General features: G+C 39.6%; 1 protein-coding gene across 5 annotated transcripts in view; it reads right to left on the reverse strand.

The window, feature by feature from the left end:
- LOC110542238 (solute carrier organic anion transporter family member 1A5-like) overlaps positions 1-15,281 on the reverse strand; it is a 200,367-nt gene extending 185,086 nt beyond the window's left edge. For 3 of the 5 annotated variants that reach the window (XM_060384369.1, XM_060384376.1, XM_060384371.1), the window contains exons 1-4: positions 15,132-15,281; positions 6,183-6,289; positions 1,753-1,894; positions 390-522 (exon numbers count right to left, since the gene is read on the reverse strand). In XM_060384369.1, coding sequence (XP_060240352.1) covers positions 390-522; positions 1,753-1,894; positions 6,183-6,242 — 335 coding nt within the window. In that variant the 5' untranslated portion in view covers positions 6,243-6,289; positions 15,132-15,281. Of the gene's footprint in view, positions 1-389; positions 524-1,752; positions 1,895-6,182; positions 6,290-15,131 lie in introns of those variants that run through there. The other 2 variants (XM_060384370.1, XM_060384391.1) reach the window with 2 other exon arrangements.
- Positions 15,282-18,976: the final 3,695 nt, after the last annotated feature.

The following is an 18,976-nucleotide window of genomic DNA, read 5'->3' on the forward strand; positions in this document are numbered from 1 at the left end:
TAAACATGAAAACAAAACCAGCGTTGACATTGTTCTATCGCTTGGTGAACCACAATTATGTCAAATTGTATACCCCCATAACAAAAGTATCAATAGCCCTGATGAAGGACACAGCAGAAGGGTTGGCAGAGGCAGAGAGTCCATCCATGTGTCTTAGCTTCATGAAAGTGGTGTCTCAAGTCCCCAACTCACAAATGGACTGGATCTTGAATATACCCAAGGCCACAAGATTCACAAATCGTATTGGCAGACTGGAGGGCACATCTTCTTTCCTTGTTAGCCTTCTGTACTTTGGGGAAGCACTGCTCCTCCCAGAGAAGAAGTATGAGCCTCATTTCCTGTAGGTGAAAGTTGAACCTAAAACATCAAGGACTGGAATGACTACTCACCTTCCCATAAGGAAATGAGGTAGTGATATTATGAAACACCCTAGGCCCATAGTTGCACATCCAACACCAATCATGATAGGTCTGTGAAGTTTTGTTCCGAAATAACTCACAAATATAATCAACAAAAGGTTTCCTGGGGAGGGGGGAGATGAAAACAGACCTAGTTAAAATATACCTTGTTAAAAAGCACAAATATTTTTTCCTCATATGCTGCTTGGAGTTTCTGAAAATTTTATTTCAGTGGCTTCCTCTTTGTCTATATAGTTTAATTTTTTTGCAACTAAAATATTATCCTGAAACCAGATGTCATTAGGTTTTCAATAAGAGTCCTAAGCACAGAAAGATCAATGTTCTTTTCCAAACCCACACGGGATCTTGGCCACTGAGAGATAAAAGACGTACTCCAGACCAAGCCAGAGTCTCTACCCATTTCTCATCACTGCATATTTCTCCAGGCTTCTGCTCTAACATCTTCCAAATTCCCATAAAACTGAGATGACTCCATCCTCACACAAAATCTTGGTGCTTCTGTATAAATCTCTTCACATTAACCTGTCAATTTCTCTGCCTGGAAAAGCTTTTCTCCTTCGGGACCACACTTGCTGCATCTCGCCCATAGAACATGAGCATAATCTGTGAAGTTTGTGTGAGGCATTTATCCTGCCTACAACTGAAGGTCTAGGACGCAGGTGCAATAGTAAGCTCCAGGACAGAGCATCCTCAGTATGGGTGAGCTTCTTCTCAATCCAAATATTCTGTACTGTTTTGATTAATACATTAAAGACAATTTCACAATGAAGAAGGTAAAGATATGACTAAACTAGTGAAGAGAGGCACCAAGACTTCCAGGTCTTTTGTTTATAAAGGAAATCTTCCCCTCCTTCACCCTTTGTGCTCTTATATCCCAGTTCATCATCCAAAAGCAAGGGTTGAAGCTCATCCAGTCTTTTTAGAAATTGTGTCTGACCCAACTTAGACACAGGAAAGCTTCCTCATTAGTGACTAGGAGTGGAGAGCTGTCAATGTCGCAGACACAGAAGGGGAATAGAAACATTTGGAACACAATTTCCTCCAGACTCCCACATCAACATTCTAAAAAGCCAAGAAAAAGCACTTAACATCTCTTTGAGTGATCAAATAATAGAATTAGATAGTAACACTCTAAATCTTTTGCCCCTTCTCAGAGAAAAGGGACTGTGTCAGGGTATATGGCAAAACTTAGGGGTTATCATGAGAATATACAAATAAGTGTTTTCTTCACATCAAACACCAGGAAGTATGTAACTCACAAGATCAAACAGTCTACTCCAGGAAATGAGAAAATATCAATTTATAAATGTAAGTATGTGTAAAAGTAGCTCACCAATCTCAAAGCTCCCACTGATAAATCCAATTAAAGATGCAGGAATATCAAATTGTCTCTCAATTTGTGTGAGCATGGAACCCATATAAGCTCCCGATAGTGCTTTGGATAGATATGCCCATGTTAATGCCACCAGAAACATCTAGTAAGAAAAAAATGTTAAGAAGACAAAAATGAGAACTTTGTTTTCTGATTCTGTGTATGTTTTCTACTGACCTAATAGTCTCTACCATGAGGAGGTGAATTGTATCCAAGATAAACAGCCTTTGATTATGCAAGAAACTTTAAAGTGGGATCTCTCTGCTGTCTATCACTATCCTCAGTCTGGACATGTAGTTAGAATAGTTGGTTAGCAGTGATGAATTCTGTAGATAGTTCTGGCTTTGCTCTCTTATTGGTACACCTTAATCATACATAAAAACATGGAATTGTTCCATGTAAGACACAGCTATTAATGATTCATTCGGCATTATACTCTTACATGCAGAACAAATGTTGTCTTCTTTAAGAAAGAGAAAGGACAGAACACAGAACTACACCAAGCCATTGTTCCTGCAGCAGGCCTACTGTGCTCTCTTTCTAGGAATGACAGGTCTCTGGATGTCCGTGGCCAGTGCAACATTTATTTCTGTCTTTCTGCAGTCTCGGGCACAACATTAGGGACAATGGCCACAGCAAAGTATCCTCTGCACGTTTTTTTTTTTTTTTTTTCTTTTTTTCTTTGTGGTGCAATATTTTTTTTGATACTTTATCTCAGCAGTCCAAGTGGTGTTTATGGCATAAAAACTCAGGGAAGAACATTTTTGGGGTCCCTCATGTGCAGGATAAAATATAGCTCTCTACTGATAAGACTCTTCACTACTGACCTGTGACTATAAATATCTCACTTTGAGTGATGTAGTGAATAAGATTTCTGTTTCTGTCAATGTATATTCCAGCATTTGGTTGATGGCAAATGTCATCATCTCAGCTTCTAGAATTTCTGTACTATCTCATACAGAAAAATATGCAAATAATACTGTGAGATTACTATTTCCTGCTTGTAAACTTATTGTCACAAGTACCAATTAACTTGGATAAACCAGAACAAAAACATATACAAAAAGAAAAGAAGAGAAAACAAAAGAAAGAAAGAAAGGAAAGAAGGAAGGAAGGAAGGAAGGAAGGAAGGAAGAAAGAAAGGAAGGAAGGAAGAAAAAAGAAGGAAAGAAAAAGGAGGGAATGGTAAACACCAAGTTCAATATAGTTCAAAAGTGTAGAAACTTGTTTACTAATTCTAAATGCCATTTGCAGTGATGTTCTCTCTTCCCAATGTGACTCTTTCAGAGGGTGATGACCATGCTGTTTCAGGTCTACTGCTACAAAACTGTATTTATAGAGTTAATCCTACTGAAGTTTCACCTCAACATTGGAGAGGTTCCAGCAAGTTGCTTTGCAGAAGACTTTTTCATGCTTCCATTTGGTATTTTCTGTATCTCTTTTTTCCCGCTTAATCTACCTTTTTGTGTATGTGTGTGCATGGTCATGTGGGATGAATTCATGTACATGGGGAGACAGGAAGACAACCTTAGGTGTGAGTCCTCAAGATTTGTATAGTTTCTTCTTTTTTTTTTAAACATGGTCGGGCTCTCACCTATCTGGAATTCCCCCAGGAGGTAAGGCTGGCTCATCAATGAGTCCCAAGTATCTGCCTGACTCTATGTCCCCATGTTGCTATGCCTAGTTTTTATGTAGTCATTGGGGACTGAACTCAGGACCCCTACTTCCAAAGCAACTACTGTTTTGAGCAATGTCTCTCCCCATGCCCCTTGATAAAAGTTCTTGTCTTTTCTTTAATAATTAACTGTTTGGTGATTTCATACATACATGGTATGTTTGGATTATCACTTTCTTCCTCTTTCTTGTTCATCAAAATGTTTGCTTTTACCAGTCCTTTTCCAAGGTTCATGAGTTTTTGTTTGGTTTTGTTGACCCTTGTAGCTTAACCATAGTCATCTGTGTAGCCAGGTTAGAACTAACCATTGGTTCCTGGTCACCAGTGCATGTATGACTGAAGGCCGTGAAGGTCATGAAGGCCATGAAGGCCATAATTGATCCTGCCCTGGAAATTTTTCTTAATGATTATGTGTCTAAACACAGGAAAGAGGAGCTTCAGTCTGGCAATTTAGACCCTTTGACAACCCCAACTTTCTACATAGGTCTAAATTCAGAGGAGAAGAATCTAAATATTTTTAAATTGTTACCTCAGAATTTTGTCATATAAACTAGTGGATTGAACATTTCCCCATAAGATGCACACCAATATCTACAGTTATTAACTCCAAAATAACTGTGGTGGTTTGAACAGGAATAACCCTCATAGGATTGTAGACATGAATGTTTGGCCACCAGGAACTGACATGGGTAGAAGGAATGGTCTTGTTGAAGTAGGTGTGGCCTTGCTGGATGAAGTATGTCACTGGGGACAGATTTGAGGTTTCAGAAATTCCAGCCAGGCCAACTGTCATTCTTTTCCTGCTGCCTGTCAATCTTAATGCAGAATTCTCAACTCCTTTTCTATCAGCACATCTGCCTGCATGCCACTATTTTTCAGGATATGGCAGAGTAAAACTCTGAACCTGTAAGCCAGTCCTAATTAAATCTTTTTTTAAGAGTTTCAGTGATCATGGTATCTCTTCACAGCAACAGAAACTCTACCAAAAACAGTTAACAAAGATGAACATTGAGAAGTGGTGTTTATAATGACAACTGATGAGTTTTCTCTATAAATGTTATCTAGTAATCACAATACTCATCATTACCCAAAGACCTGAAGTTGGAGGGGTGGCTCAGTGGTTAAGAGCACTGGTTGCTCTTGTTGAGGACCTGTGCTAAGTTCCCTGTACCCACATGGTGGTTCAAAAAACCACCTCTAACACTAGTTTCAGGTGATCCAACACCTTCTTCTGTCCTCAAAATATACAAGATACACAAATGCTTCACCAACATACATGAGGACAAAACATCCATATATACAAGATAAAACATAAATTAAGGAAATTAAAACATAGTAAAGGTGTAGGAGGAGATACAGATCAGTGAAAAAGAAGATGCCTAGTGTGTCTGAGTGCTTAGGGTAAACCCCTCATTCCAGTCGGGTGGGATAACCCAGAAAGGTGAACACACACACATACAGAGAGAGACACAGAGAAAAAGACACACATACAAAAAAGAGAGGTTTCACAGCATTTTTTAAATCCCAGAATATAATACGACCATTGTCATTTTCAAATAAGCAATGCTGAGGTATGAAGAAGCTGTGTAACTTGTACAAAATGGCACATCTATGAAGCATCTGGATGAGGTCAGGAGCTAGGGGCCTGGGCTCCTTAGAATCATGTGAAAACTGAAAGGAAATTTGAGGGGTTTGTGGTTCCAATAATATATACATCATTGCAGGGAAAAAAAAAAACATTTTTCAGGTTTTCTGAAGCCTTGTTTACATTAATCTATGAATTCCACTACATGTGAATAAAGGTAAAATGACCATTTCATAGGATGAGTTAGGATGCAGTACCTCAGAGAGAAATGTTTGAAGGACTCTGCAGAAAATAGGCCCCTGTTCAATTTTGTGGGTCAATAGAAGTTCACATTTTGTAGTGCAAAGATGTCTTTGGAGGTATGAGAACAATAGTTGTCTCTAAAATACTAAAAACCACTCAAACAGGTAATAAAACAGACTGTTTTCTTAAAAAATGATTATTATGTTGTCAAAACTTGAAAAAATATTTTTCTACCCATGTCATAAAGTCATCATTTCATATTAATAAAAGGAGTACTTCTGATGGGGAGCTGATTTATAGCTATAACTCCTTACCTTCTGTCAGGACTCTGAAGGCTGAATACTGGATTGACCTCTGATTTCAGAGTAAATTCCACCACAACAAATACAGACCTAAAACATCCTGAATCCCTTTTCTCTTTAAGAACCTTTAGAGTAATGTTTCTCAACCTCCCTAATGCTGCATTCCCTTAATACAGTTTCTCATGTTGCGTTGACCCCAGCCATAAAATTATTTTTGTTGCTACTTTGTAACTTTAATTTTGCAACTGTTATGAATCTTAATTTAAATATCTGATATGTAGGATATCTGATATGCACCTACCTTGGAAGGGTCATTTGACCAATAAAGAGGTCTTGAGAACCACTGCTCTGAATCATTCTAAGTTTCTGAATGAATAACCCTGGTTAGACATCCCTAATTATAAAACCAACTTTTTTAAAACAAGAAATTAACAACACATTGAGTACAACAGCATTTGTATTGGAGAACTTTGTGAGCTGAGCAATGTTACCGTTACAGGCACTTTCAGTGCTTCTTAAAAACAAAATCAAAGACAAAAAGCAACCACAAAAGCTCTATGCATGCATACACAGAAACAATCCGTACCTTGATCTTGGAAAAGCATCTGACCCCATGGGTTGCAACACTTTTCTCAGTTTCTCCCATGTTGTTCTTCTGATTGTTGCCAGATGTCTATGCTTTAAACTTTACTACTATTTTTATAAGAAAACAGAAGTTGTGGATTAAATTATTTTCTGAACAGTAAGAAGTCATTCAAAATATCTCTTTTAGGGATAGGGTGTCTTAGAGTTTCTATTGCTGTGATAAAATACCAGGACCAAATGTAAATTGAAAGAAAAGGTTTATTTTATCTCAGAGTTCTATATCACAGTTCATCACTGAGGGAAGTCAGGTCAGCAACTCAAGGCACGAACCTGTATGCAAGAGTGAAAGCCATGGAAGAATGTTCCTTACTGCTTTGTTCCTTGGGGCTTGCTTGGCCTCCTTTCTTATACAACCCAGGACTGCCTCCCAGGCATAGCCACACCTACAGTGAGCTGGCCCACCCAGATCAACATTCAATCAAGAATACACAACACAGGTTAGACTATAGGTCAATCTCCTTGGGACATCTTCTTAATTGAGGTTCCCTCTTTCCAAATGACTCTGGCTGATGTGAAGTTGGTATAAAAAGTTTTATCACCAATGAGGCTTCAGGTCCTGAGTTTGAATTCCTAGTAATGAAGTAAAAAGCTGGGCTTCTCTATACCTGCTGTAGCTCCAACACTGGGAGAACCCAGACAGCAGAATTGCTGCAGTGTGCCAACCTGGCACTGTGACTCAATGAATCACCAAGTCAACTGAAGAGACCACATCATACAATATAAGTTGGAACATTCTACGGGAAGACATTCAGCATTGACTTCCAGCTTCCATAATATGCACTTGTGTATATATACACCTGCACACATCCGTATGTATGCATCCAAACCCATACATCTAAACCCATAAATACAGGGCACACACACTCACACACACACACACGTATGCACGCACACCCGCACACTTGAATAGGAACTATTTAACCAGTACCTGGAATGTTACAAAAATACCTAGGAAGATTTTTTTTTTACTTTGACTGACCTTGTCAATAATAGGATAGAATTGATTTTGTATGATTTCTGTTTAAAAAAGCCAATGCAAATAACTATGCTCATTCTTTGATAATATTAAAGATAGCCTTGGAACTTGCTATTCTGTGACCATAAACTAATGACAATGTGGTTAAAATAAAGCTTTTCAATTCTTTATACAAAGCATATGAAACCCAAGTGATGCCCTCTGAACACACTTGAAGGTTGCTACCCTTAAGAATGGGAAGACATCTGTTGTGTTTATACTAAACCTCCTCACTGAGGCATAAGCTCTTTGACCAGGCTTCCTTTTTGAGTTTTTTTTTTTTTTCACTCCAAGACTTCCCTGGCATTTCAAGAAGAGAAACACTTTCTGTAGCACTGTTGATTCACAGAAACATGGGAAGACACAGAATCATTTTAATCATGAAAACAACCTAAGTAAAAACAGCCTATGGTATAGGGAAGAATCTACCAATTCCAGGTTCTAAAGTGTAGGGTTTAGGGGAAAAAAAAATCTAAGTAAAGACCTATACATTGTTATATATGACCTACATATTATGAATGGGCAAACATATTCCTCTCTGTATATGCAATATGTGACTATAAGTATCTATATGCAATGCAGAAAGGTGAAGATCTCAATTCATTAAACTAACTATTGTGTGCCCTGAAAGTAGGATATATTTCATATTTATTCTAGGCAATCCATTGTAACATACCTGTATGGTTTCTCAGGAGTATCCACAGCTAATCTATGAAAATCTTGAAAATCTATTAAAATCTTCTGAGCAATGTCCATTTAACAAGTATTCTGGAATGGCTCTAAGTTTATAAAATATTTAAAATATTTATCATAGTTCCCAAACACAGTTGCTTCTGAGTTATCATGAATGACTCTAGGTCTCTTTACTGCAACAAGTACATATTGAATAACTCCTATGTGCCATCACTGAATGAAGCACCAAGGTCCAACAAAGAAGTTGACCTTGCTGTTCTATAGAAAAGTGAAGTCCTTTAAGTCACCACAGTCCACAGAGAATTTTGCTTGGACACAGATGCCTAGGAACCTAAGATTCTCATGGGAAAAATAAAATTCCTTAAAAGACAGAAAGGTAGAGAGATAGATAGATAGATAGACAGACAGACAGACAGAAAACTACACTGGGATAGAGTTGGTCCACATAGGCTGAGGTACAACTTATTTAATTTATAAAAAGGGTGGAAAATTCACAGGATATAGACAAAAAATATAGGGACTGTCTTGGCAGTTCTGAAAAGACATACAAATAAAACCCCCAGACTTAAGGCTCCCACATAAAACTCCAAGTTCAGTTAATTTCCTGAAAGGACCTTAGGAAAGAATGGTAGAATGAGACAAATTCCAGTAGAGAAGAAGCTCATGATTTAAATCTATACCAAATATAGATGAAACATCAAATTTTCAACTCTCTCCACCTGTCTATTTTTCTCATCCATGGTGCAATCTCTCATCAGCCTTTCCTTTCTTCTCTTTCTCCTTGCCCATGCCTTGGCTAGGTATCACAGAATACTCCTACAGAATAAAAAGCCCAACGATTGACTCTAAATTTCACCAATCCCCACCCTGGAATATTCCTCCCCCAAAGAAATTCTATATAAACCCTGTCCTCTGCTCAGTTCTCTGATGTTTCTCTCCTGAGCAGTGGCAGCCACCTTCCTGGAAGGTTTGCTGTGTAGTGTAACTTTGTGGTATTCCTTGGCTTTAAACTGCCAGGATACCTTACCCATCAGAGCTGCAAAATTTATGTTGGTTCTGTGACTCAGGTAGGTTTACCTGGTGCCTGCTTTTCCCCTCGAGTTACAACCTGCACTGAGATCCTATCCCTTACCTCCAGCCCATCACCAACACTCACTTCCCAGCTCACCAAATGTGTAGCACTCCATTAACCAGCAGCAGTTGGGTAAGTTTCCTCTCTGGTCGCTGCAAATGTTTCCCTGGTTACAAGGAAGTGACCACTGAACATCTTGATTCCTTTATGGTACTTTTGGAGGTGATGACACCCCCAGCCACCATCTATAAAGCTATGTCAGGCTTTCTTCATCTGAACCCATCTGCCCACCTTTAAAGCCCCAATCATGTCATTTCCTTTGAAATGACTTAATTCCAAGAGGCCAGCCAATCCTAATCAGAGTCATATAGCCTCCATGCACAGAAGGATATCCCAATGGAGGCCTTACAGCTAAGGGGTCTGTAGTCTACAGCCATAACTTCCTAGATGGCCCTGATCTATTTGGATTGGGCCTGCCTGACCCTTGAATATGCTGGGGCAGATTTAGTATCTATTTAGATGGCTATGCAGACTCCATGACAGGCTTCAGTTTCTTGCTAGTCAGAGTAGACCTAAGTCTGTATTTTTCAAAAGTGAGATACCACTTACAGGAAATTCCACAGAGATTGGACAACCAATAAGGAATGACCAGTACATCTGGCCTGGGGAAGATAAGGTTGCTCAAGGTTGTTCAACTACCAGCTTGGACCAGTTTGAACTGGTTGAGAAAACCTCCAACTCCAGACTAAAGCCCTAGCCAATCCCCAATGCACCTATACCTTTTTTTCTAACCTTCTAGCAATCAGAATAAGGATGATTTAACTGTCCCTAGAATTTCCCTGTCTGGCTTTAAAAAAGCTCCCCTGGGAGTCACCTCCATGTTGTGAAGGTGGTGACCCCAGCACGCTGGAATTTCTCTGCAGAATAAATGTTCTTTGCTTTTACACACTACTTGAGTCTGGGTCTTACCTTTAGTTAATTTTGGACCCAAACACCTCAGGTTCACTAGTGTGCCTCTTACTGCCTTCTCCCACTTTCCCTTTGTAGCTGCCTATAATCCCCTTGCTCCTTTAGGCCCTCTTGCCTTTTGTGACTCCATTCTCCAACATCTTCCATGGTTGAGATGCCCCCCTCCTAGTGCTTGCTTTTTGCCCCCTTCCCATCTGGCCTCTTTACCTTCTGGCCTCTGCGAAAACTCTGCAATCAGGCACTACATGTCTCCTTGGGCTTAGCTAGGCTAAGCTCCCAATCCCCCTGGAGTGCGGTGATCAACCACTGTGTCTTCCTCTAGTGCTCCTGGAGTCCTGGGGCCATCCAAGCCAACAGGTAGCAGTGTCATTTCCCCTCCTCCTCTCATCTACGGAAACAAGGTCTTCATAATCTATATGGACATCTTTTAGGAAATCTCCAGCACCACCTGACACTTTCCCTGCAGGGCTCTAAATCAAATTTGGCCTCAATAAAGGGGTGTCTAACTGAACTCTATATCCTAATTATTTGGGATCTTCAAATACTGGGAGCAATCAATGAAATGAAAAGAGACTCCCCATTCTGCATTTCTCCTCTTCAAGCCCTGTTTGTTTTTGTCTGGTATCCTGTTCCACCAGTCCCCACATGGTCTAAATATCCTGTCTTTTAAGCTACCTTTGATGAACCTCTAAGTTTATTGCAAAGAAGGAGCAGGAAGGTAGACCTAGAAGCAGGCAGAGAAAACAAAGGAGTAGGCCAACTGCAGCTTGCACAGCCCCCCTGTCCTGCCCCCTCCACACACACTGTTTACTAGCTGGCTGGTGTATCTTTCAGTTCCCTTCTGCAGTTCCTCTGTCTATAACCAGGGCTCAAAACTTCCTGTATCTAATCCTTGTTTTTTTGTAGCTTATTGGATTCAGTTTTACAGGGATTTAGGTGCCTTTTAGGTATGAGTGGCATTAGACTGTTGTCTTCTGTTGTCCCACTTCAATTCAAAGCTGACTCTGGAGTTGGGGTATGGCTCACCCTTTTCTAGACCCAAGCATGCTTGTTTAAATGTTTTTTCCAAATTCTCTGTCCCATCACGTGACTATGTGACAGAGAAAGGAAAACAAAACAAACCTGGACAGACTTTTCCTATAGACAATATTGCTACACACCTTATATTCTTTTAGTTTGGGTTTAACTCTAGAACTTTGGCTAAGGTATAATCTTACCTCAAGATTTTTAAACATTTTGGGTATGATTAAAAACCTATAACTTCTATAACAAAAAGGGTTAACCTATAACTTGTAACACCAGGGTTGATAGTTATACATGTGTAACTATATTACAGGAAACATGGTTCTTGCTGCCATCTTAGATGCTGTCCCCCTAATAGGTGCTGTCCCCCTAATCGGAATGAAGACAGCCACATGGCTGACATCTTTGCTAGGGTTAGAAAGGGTGGATTTTGCCACATGATTTTACTCCTATTTTGATTAAAAGTGAGCACATGACATAAGTTAACCAGGGAAAAACAATGCCTCTTAGCTATGAAACCCAAACCAGATGATTGCTCCAATAATTTTGATTATGTTAATGAACCTCCTCTTTATTGGCCTCAACCCATAGTCCCTTCTTTCCCTCTTTGGCCTCATTAGTCTTTCCTTTCTTTCTCCTCAGTGATAGGCCATCCAAATTAACCCTTTCAGTCACCTGTTCAGCCCAGTTACAATCCTTATTCCAACAGGTACTCTGCTCCACAGTGGGACTCCCTTTACCTACCCCTACCTGGCCTCAACTAGCTATGGTTCTTCTTTTGTCTAGGCCTCTGGAGTGGAATGATTGGTCATAGTACTTGTCCCTTTCTCATTAAACAAACTCTTTAAAATAGAAATGAGATTGGTGTCCTAAACTGCTAATTCTTCTACCTCTTAAAAAGAATTTCAGAATGTTACCCAATATTGCAACCTCATTTTCCATGATGTTTATATGAGTCTCACTAACAATCTTCTCTTTGAGGAGCACAGACAAGTCTGGAATCAGGTCAAGGTACATGCAGATGAAATCCACCAAACTAATTCTACCCACCCCACTGGGATTGGAGCAGTCCTGGGATTATCATTGTTAGAAAACAACTTAATACTTACCAAGCCTCCTACAAAGTGGTAAACGATGAAAAAATCCAAGAAGTCATCCAGGACAAACACAGACCCGTCTTAATTTCTAGACCACCTTGCAAAGGCTCTCTTGCCATGTATAAATCTGGATCCAGAATCTCCAGATGGAAAACAACTTCTTATGACCTACATCCTCCCCCAGAATCTTCCTGATATTAGGACCAAACTTAAACAACTATAGAAAGTCCCCTGATTCCACAGACAGAAGTCTTAACTGTGGCCTTCAAAGTATACATGCCATGGGAGAGATGCATAAGCATACACACCCAATTTTTTTTAATGCTATCTAAGTCCTTTCAGCAGGCCATAGCAACTGCCCAGTCTCCCAAGGCTCAAGAACCTCCTAATCTTCTTTTCAGATAGAGTCAGGAGGGCCACTGGGAACTGAGCTTGTCCAAATCCTTACAAACCATTGCAACCATGTTCATAGTGCCATCAAGAGGGACTTTGGGCCACTTGTGGTCCTCATCTACTTCAAAGCATAAGGACATCAAGCCCAGATCATCATCCAGGCCTCTTAGGTCAGACTAGGGAAAACTGAGGGGTCCCAGGTCCCCTTGGTCCAACCACTTCCATATACGACAGTGAGCCTCAGGTAGTCATGCCAGTATCAGGCGCCCCATCTTCTTCCTTCTAGAATTCAGGGCCACTTTTTCTGTCCTGAGAGTTTTGGAGATCCATCTCTCCTTCTACTTTCTCTATTGCCAGATTAGGGGGACAGTCTTAGCAGCTTCACCAAAACTCACCACTTAGCTGTATTTTAGACATATTCCCTTTACCCACTCTTTCCTATTGGTACCAACCTGTCCTGCCCCCTTGCTGAGAAGGGCCCTCCTACTTAAAACAGAAGCCTCTATTTCTTTTGCTCCCTGCATCCTCTTGACCCCAGACTGGCTAGCAGTCCTCCCCCTGGTCACATTCAGCTACTGAAAATGCTCTGCTTGGCAGCATTGGAGAATGTTGGTTGAGGCCAGGTCAAATTCTGACCAGCATTTCTGCCTCCCCCATTGGATTGCTAGACTTTCTCACCTCACCTCTCATTACTGTCAATTATCATATCATAAAAAGTTCCTTTGGTATCTCCAATGGGTGGCTCAGACTATCCTTATGCTCCATGGATAAATAGACTCAGTGCTAATCACAGTACTATAAAAGCAATGAGGACTGCATTTACTAACAAGTAAATGCATTTACTAACAAATGGGGAGGGTTGTGTCTTTTCCTCAGGGAGGAATGCTGCTTCTATGTCAACCAGTCAAGTATTGTAAAAGACAAGATCTACAAATGCCAGACAGATCCCCAAAATGTAAGAAAATTCTTGATGCCTTTGGCCAGTGGCTCATTGAAAGTCCAACAAAGAGTTGGACAATGCACTTCTTAATCCTCCTTCTCCTCCATTTCTTAACCTTACTCGTCATCCCCTGCCTTGTAAACTTCTGTGTAGATTTCTTCAATAAAAAATCCAAAAGATTTCTAACCAGACTTTTAATTAGTTACTATTATAGGTTTACCAGTCCCTAGCTATGAGGCCAGAGGCTGGGGACTCTCAATTATACCCTGATGATGTAGGTCAAGTTTGTCCCAGAGACTTTGATGCACCCATTTGGCAGGAACTAGTCTAATTATAATCTCTTTATGTCCTTTTCAGACCCCTGATTGTTTAATTATTATAAACGCCAAAGGGAGAAATGGAAGTCCTATGAAATCCCCTTTTGAGGTGTGTGGTGCTGTGTAAATTTGTGGTATTCCTGGCTCTTGACTTTCTTCTCAAAGACATACCACTTACACATGCTACCCATCACTAAGAGAGAACTTGCTCCTCTCTGCTGTCAAAGCTGTCTTCACTTTCTTTAGTGACTTAAAATAATAACCATTCCATATATATATATATATATATATATATATATATATATGCTAAGAGAAACTGAAGTCAGTCCCCAGAGGATTACAGGATATTTCTTTTCATGACTACCAAGTAACCATCTGAGCAGTTTTTATCACCATCTTGATAAAAACTTTGGACAGTGATTGGTTGAGTCCAAGTCAACCAACACTTTGAAGATTTCTTTCAAAATGCTTTTGTGTGTCAGAGAAGTTTTACAGTCACATGTCTTGGCTATAAATAAAGCATACAAAACCAGGCCCTTGAATATACAATAAATGTTAATAAATTAACCCACACCTTCCTCTAACGTGACAAACTTTTCAATGGAAAACATCATATCTTTCAGAAACATTTTAAACATGTCCATAGAGGAAAAAAGGCAAAGAAAAATCTGTTTGTTTCGCTGATCCAACCAAACCTTATATGACCTGTATAAACCAATACTGAATGTCAAACTCCACCGTTTAGCACTTTGAACCTAAATAAGAAATTTGTAAAGAGTAAGTTACAGCTGCATGTTCAGTGCTCCTTTGATAGCACAGGATTGTTTAAACAATGACCTCTTGTCTCAGTATCACGTAGAAGTGATCAATATCAACTATCCATCAATGCTTATGAAAATATCACATTGCAATTTTATTAATCAGAAAAAAATGTCAATTTTCCCCTCCTTAGTATCCATTTGAGGAACAGGAGTACACCACAACAATCCTCAGGCAAAAGTGACCACATCTCTGAACCATTTTGCACGGTTTGTGTTATTTTAAAGATGGATGATAAAATGTGTGCTCTTTCTAAGAATACAGTGCAGCAATGCTAAGTAGGTAGGCAAGTATACTGTAAAACAGATCTCGAGAACAGTAACTACCTTGCAATACTGGTGCTCTAAACCCATTGAGCAGAAATCCTGTGGGACCCTTTAGTTGGTGGGCCTTAATAATTTCTCAGTCACAGGAGAATACAACTCTGTACACAGTGAATAAACATGCTCACTCACACTCAATATTCACAATTTATGATTATCAGAAAATGCATGCTGTTCATTCCACCTACTCTGCAGTACTGAATTAAAGAAACAAAGGCTTTTTCGTTACCTTAGCCACACAAGAAGTACATACATGAAGAAGTCTTAGAGATGATCCTCTCCCTGGTAACAGAGAAATGAAGTCACAGTAGCAACAGTATTATGAAATGTACCTTTCCAGATCCACAGATCGCCTCTAACTATGAGAGACAGCCTATTGGGTGCCTTCCAGCTGAAAAGGTTTCAACCAATACCAAGCCACGGATGGACATAGAAAATCAACAACAACTTGTTTGAGTCCTAGAAAATTATTTTACTTTGATCAGCTTCTTGTAATCAAAATTCACAAAAGACAATACTAAATTCCACCTGTTAAGCTTGACATATATACGTATACTTTTATTTCCTACAGTCAAAATATCTAGAATATGCTTCTCTGGGGAAAACTTATCCAGGAACCTTACCCATTCATATGTCTTTACCATGCAAAAGAATACTAGAGCACAGACAAACCCTTCACTAGAGATCTAGTTAGTTTGTGTGTTTGGATGTGTACTAAGTCTACACTGAGAAGCAGAACAAGAAATTCAAAACATGAGTTCTGCTTTTAACAGCACCAGCTGTGAATGGCATCAGTGCCACTTCCTGTATCAAACATATCTGGAGAAGAAGAAAATAATTGCAGGAGAAGCCAGTTTTCCACGTTTGAGAAACTTGCTTTGATCTCAGTTACACCAGGCAGCTTTAAGTTCTCTAATGCACAGTCATCTTGAAACCCTGTTTCATCCCATTTATCTCCTCTGTGTACTTTGTCCTCTGACTGTTTGCTTTTGTGTTCACTAGGTTATAGCACAGGAGAAATTTGTTAATAACGTTTTTCTTGATTGATGCTGTTTTGTTTGGTTTTGGCCATGTTCTCCTATTTGCTTTCAGCCAGAACCTTAGCTAAATTGGTGTCAGTAAAATACTGCCCTTCCATTTAGTAGAGATATGGAGAGTCTTACCTCCTCCCTCAGCTATTAAACAACTTCTCTGGTATTAAACACAAGGATGGTCTTCTCTTTAACTCTCTCAACTACTAGTAAGATATGTTGTATACACACACAGCTCTTTATATTTTCCCATGTACAGTTGTTATATAAGAAGGGGTAGTAGGCTATGTCAGAGAAAGGAAACCTGGGGACAGAGGGATGGCTCAGTGGTTATGAGAATAGCCAGGCTTGCAAAGTAATAGTGCTCAATTCTCAACATGTTGTATCATAACCTCCTATATTTCCAGTTTCAGGGAATCCGACAACCTTTTCTGGCCTCTGAGGTAACTATACACACAAGACAGACAGACATGCAGGTAAGATACCCATATACATAAAATAAATAATAATTTTACAAATAACAATAGGAGGGAAGTGAAGAAATTTTGAGGTAAAGGGATGTAGAGAACATGTTTTATGGCCCTACCTCTCTCACTGAAAGGAATAAAGAGACCTATACAAATTTAAAGTGATCACGTTATCGAGAGTGACCTAAGGAAAATGAAAAAAAAAAAAAAAACTGAACACAATCACCATGAAGATTAAAGAAGTTAACTAGAAGTGAGTCAGGAATCAGTGCATCCGATTGATTTTTGAGTCTGAGGATATGGGTGAGATGTGTTTACAAAGAGGTTAAGAAGGCCTGAGAAGTACACAGGAAGTGCTTAGGTGACTGGACAGGAGGAGGAATGTTAATACAGCTGTCCACCTCAAACTACAAACTAACAAATTTGGTTTAACATGGACACACAGTGAATAATATGTGTCTATGGGCCCGGTAAGTAAGACTTCAAAATATAAACTGCAAAGTCAAGTGTTAATTCTGGAAGAAAAGAGAAATCAAAGAAGTTATTTAAAAAATTGAAGGATGTTCATTGAGAGACATGATACAGATGATAAGCTGATGAATTAAGGTTATTGAAGAATTACATTAATATGAGAGAGTTTTAAAGACATATATGCAGAAGGATGTCCTAGAAAATATGTATGAAAAGTAAATTTTGTGTGTGTGAGTGTGTGTGATCACATTTGTGTGATCATGTGTGTGTGACCACCTGTGTGTGATCCCGTGTGGTGGTTTGCCTGTCTTGCTTGTGTGTGTGGATGTGCAGGCCTTTTGATGTTTCATATCTTGTTTGTCATTCTTCCTTGGTGTATTGAGGCAGATTCACTCATGCAAAGCCTGTCACTAGTCTAGCTATGTAGTTTGTCAATGCAATCCTCTCTGTCCAGGGATTACATGCTACCCCACCTGTCCTGCTTTTACAGGGTTCAGGAAACTCACTCTTCAGGTCTTCATGCTTGCTTGGCAAATACATTATCTACTGAGTTGTTTCCCTAGCTCAAAAGTAGCAATTGTTTAATATACAAAGCCCAATGGAAATCCAAACATGCTTATTCATTCATTCATTCATTCATTCCTTTTTATTGAAAATGTCATTGAGAAGTCATGGCTGTGGAAAACTCAGCATTGCTCATGATTGAACAATTGTTTCACAAGGTATAGGGTCTTTGCAGCAAAACAAAACAGTTTTACAAACAAGTCATCTGGAAATTTTGGATCATGAAGTTATCATTTGCCAAATATTATTTGACAAGTTGTGTACTCACCTGTAATTTTCAAAGCCAACTTTTTAGACTGTCTTTATACTTTCCTCTTCCCTACCCCCTATGCCTGGCATACAAGGGTTAATCAAAGTTCAATATTTAGCCACGGTAAAGCTAGTATGCTTCTGAAATAACTTTTGAATGCCCAGCAAAGTGATAGTTCACACTAAACAAAACAAAATACTCAGAATTTTCTATAAAAGTGTAGAATTTCCAAAGGAGATAATAGAGAAGAGACCATTTCAAACACTCACAGATGTGAGCCTGCTCCAGAGGATATACAAAGGAGATCCTCAGCCACGCCCTCCAGCAGTCTGTCACTGAAATTCCAAGAGCACTGTGTTATTGTGAGTATGCTGAAAAAGCAATGACTATGGCCCTTGGTGGCTGCAGATGGCACAGAGGGAGAGATGCTATCCTAAGTACTGAAGTGATGGCTCATCAGTTAAGAGCACTTGCTGCTCTTGCACAGAATTTGGGTTTGGTCCCCAGCACCACATAATGATCATAATGGTCTGCAATTCCAGTTCCAAAGGATCCAATGCCCCCTTCAGGCCTCCACAGGTACTCATATGTATGGTACACAGACATACATTCAGGCTAAACACCAATATACATAAATAAATTAGGAAAGAAGTGGGAAGCAGTAAGATCTGGAGAGGACAGGAACTCCACAAGAAGAGCAACAGAACCAAAAAATCTGAGCACAGGAGTCTTCTCTATTTAGTTCTGCACTCCATTTTTTAATTGGATTACTTGATTTGCTGTTTTTTTTAACTTCTTGAGGTTTTTATATATCCTGGATATTAGTCCTCTGTCAGATATAAGGTTGGTGAAGATGCTTTCCCAATCTGTAGGCAGTCATTTTGTTCTGACAACAGTGTCCTTTGCTTTACAAACTTTTCAGTTTCATGAGGTCCCAATTATTGATTGTTGCTCTTAGAGCCTGTGCTGTTGGTGTTTTGTTCAGGAAGTTGTCTCCTGTGCCAATGAGTTCAAAAAAACCTGAGCACAGGGGTCTTTCCTGAGACTGATACATCAACCAAGGACCATGCATGGATATAACCTGAGACCCCTGCACAGATGTAGCCCATGGCAGCTCAGTATTCAAGTGGGTTCCATAGTAATAGGAACAGGGACTGTTTCTGACATGAACTGATTGGCCTGCTCTTTAATTACCTCCCTGAGGGGGGAGCAGCAGCACCAGGCCACAGAAGAAGACAATGCAGCCACTCCTGATGAGACCTAATTGACCATTATCAGAAGGAAGGAAAAG

The sequence above is a fragment of the Meriones unguiculatus genome, chromosome 5 (genome assembly GCF_030254825.1).
Source record: "Meriones unguiculatus strain TT.TT164.6M chromosome 5, Bangor_MerUng_6.1, whole genome shotgun sequence".
NCBI classification, from domain to species: domain Eukaryota; kingdom Metazoa; phylum Chordata; class Mammalia; order Rodentia; family Muridae; genus Meriones; species Meriones unguiculatus.